Genomic DNA, 1714 nt, shown 5'->3' with positions numbered 1-1714 from the left:
GCCATTCTCCTGCCTCAGCCTCCCGAGTAGCTGGGACTACAGGCGCCCGCCACCACGCCTAGCTAATTTTTTTGTATTTTTAGTAGAGACGGGGTTTCACTGTGTTAGCCAGGATGGTCTAGATCTCCCAACCTCATGACCCACCTGCCTCAGCCTCCCAAAGTGCTGGGATTACAGGCGTGAGCCACCACGCCTGGCCAAGATCCATGTGCTTTTTATAAAATCACAATTTGGACTGGTCGGTGCAGTAAGCAGGATGATGAATCCCCAAAGATGCCCGTGCCTTAAGCCCATAACCTGTGAACAGGACCCAGCACAGGCACAAGGACTCTGCAGTGGGAGATGCGCCTGGACTACCCTGGAGCCCAGTCCTAGAGCCCAGTCCTTCAGAGGGCGGGTCAGAGAGCAAGCAGGACTCCAGCAAGAGGGATAGGGCCAGGAGCCAAGGAGTGCAGCACGCAGACCTCCATCTTAAAATTGCAAAGAACTGAATTCTGTCACAATCCAAATACGAAGGAACATTCCTCCCTGGAGCCTCCAGAGGGAGTGGAGCTTGGCCAACACCCGACTGTGGTCTCGTGGGAATCATACCAGACCCACAGAACTGCAAGATGACAAATCTGTGTTAGTTTAAGCCACTAAAATAAGTTTAAGTTTGCTACAGCAGAGCAGAAAACTAATATAGTGATGAATGTCAATTCATAAATTTGACTTTCAAAGATTCCTATGGATAGGTAAAGCTATAAAAATATATTAAAATAGGAGATACTCACATTCTAAGTTTTCAATATACAGGTTTTCAAATTCTCTTTCTATTTGACCAAACAGTTCCAGAAGTGTACTGCGAACTGAGGAAGGCAGTTTAGAATCCTGTAGAAGAAGACTTTGTTTAAAATGAATGAATGAATGAAAGAAAAACTCTAAACTTTTTCCAAAGTGAATTATCTTTTACTCTAAACTCTTGTTTTTTATTATTACATATTTTTATACATAAAATGCTTAAAGAGTTTAAAGTTCCAAATTTCTGCCAAGGAAGCTATGAATCAAATTGTATAAATGGCTACCTAGTGTGATACGGGATTTAAAAACAAACACTCCTTCAAAATAATACAATTTTTCCCTTTCAAGAGAGGACATAAACCTACCTTATTTTAAAACTTCCAAATGTGTAGAGAAAGGCGGCAGCTCCCATAAATGAACTATTATAAACAGTCTCTGAGTGCCATCAGACACTATCCTACGAGTATTTTCATCTACTAGACCCTCAGAGAAGAGGCACCTTTGCAGAGTTCCCGCCATGCCCACTGCACTTCAAGCAAAAGCACAGTCACTCTTCCCGTCACTCTACAAAACACCTAAAAGAGTGTTGTGAAGAGGAGAAAAAGAAAAATCTCACAAAAAAGAGCCAAATGTCTTATTAATTGAGTGAAAACATTAACTTTTAATTTCCCACCTGGGCCACGTTCTTCATGCCTGTGTGTTTCCCACACCCCTGGGAAGGCGAAGGGAAGGAGCGACATTGTCAAGTGTGGTCCAGCAACTGAGCAGGTCCTGGGCACTAAACATATCACAGGCACTCACTGCTTGAACCCACTAGTCAACAGGAGCCTGCTAGATACAGCCATGTGCCACTCCAACCTCCCTGAGGGCATGGCCTATGTACTATTTGGTATGTGTCCCCTACTCCCAACACCCAGAGTAATTTTCAAAAAAA

The 1714-nt window shown here is 43.6% G+C and overlaps 1 protein-coding gene across 3 annotated transcripts in view; it reads right to left on the bottom strand.

Annotated features, from left to right (window-relative positions):
- The window catches only part of WDR37 (WD repeat domain 37), an 87084-nt gene that overhangs the window by 52848 nt on the left and 32522 nt on the right, over positions 1-1714 (bottom strand). For all 3 annotated transcript variants that reach the window (XM_011942290.1, XM_011942289.1, XM_011942288.1), the window contains one exon: positions 774-870. In XM_011942290.1, the coding sequence (XP_011797680.1) occupies positions 774-870 (97 nt within the window). The remainder of the gene's footprint in view (positions 1-773; positions 871-1714) is intronic.

Source organism: Colobus angolensis, unplaced genomic scaffold (genome assembly GCF_000951035.1).
Source record: "Colobus angolensis palliatus isolate OR3802 unplaced genomic scaffold, Cang.pa_1.0 Scaffold209, whole genome shotgun sequence".
NCBI classification, from domain to species: Eukaryota; Metazoa; Chordata; class Mammalia; order Primates; family Cercopithecidae; genus Colobus; species Colobus angolensis.
Note: the sequence above shows the minus strand (reverse complement) of the source record. Positions and strands in the feature narration are given on the sequence as shown.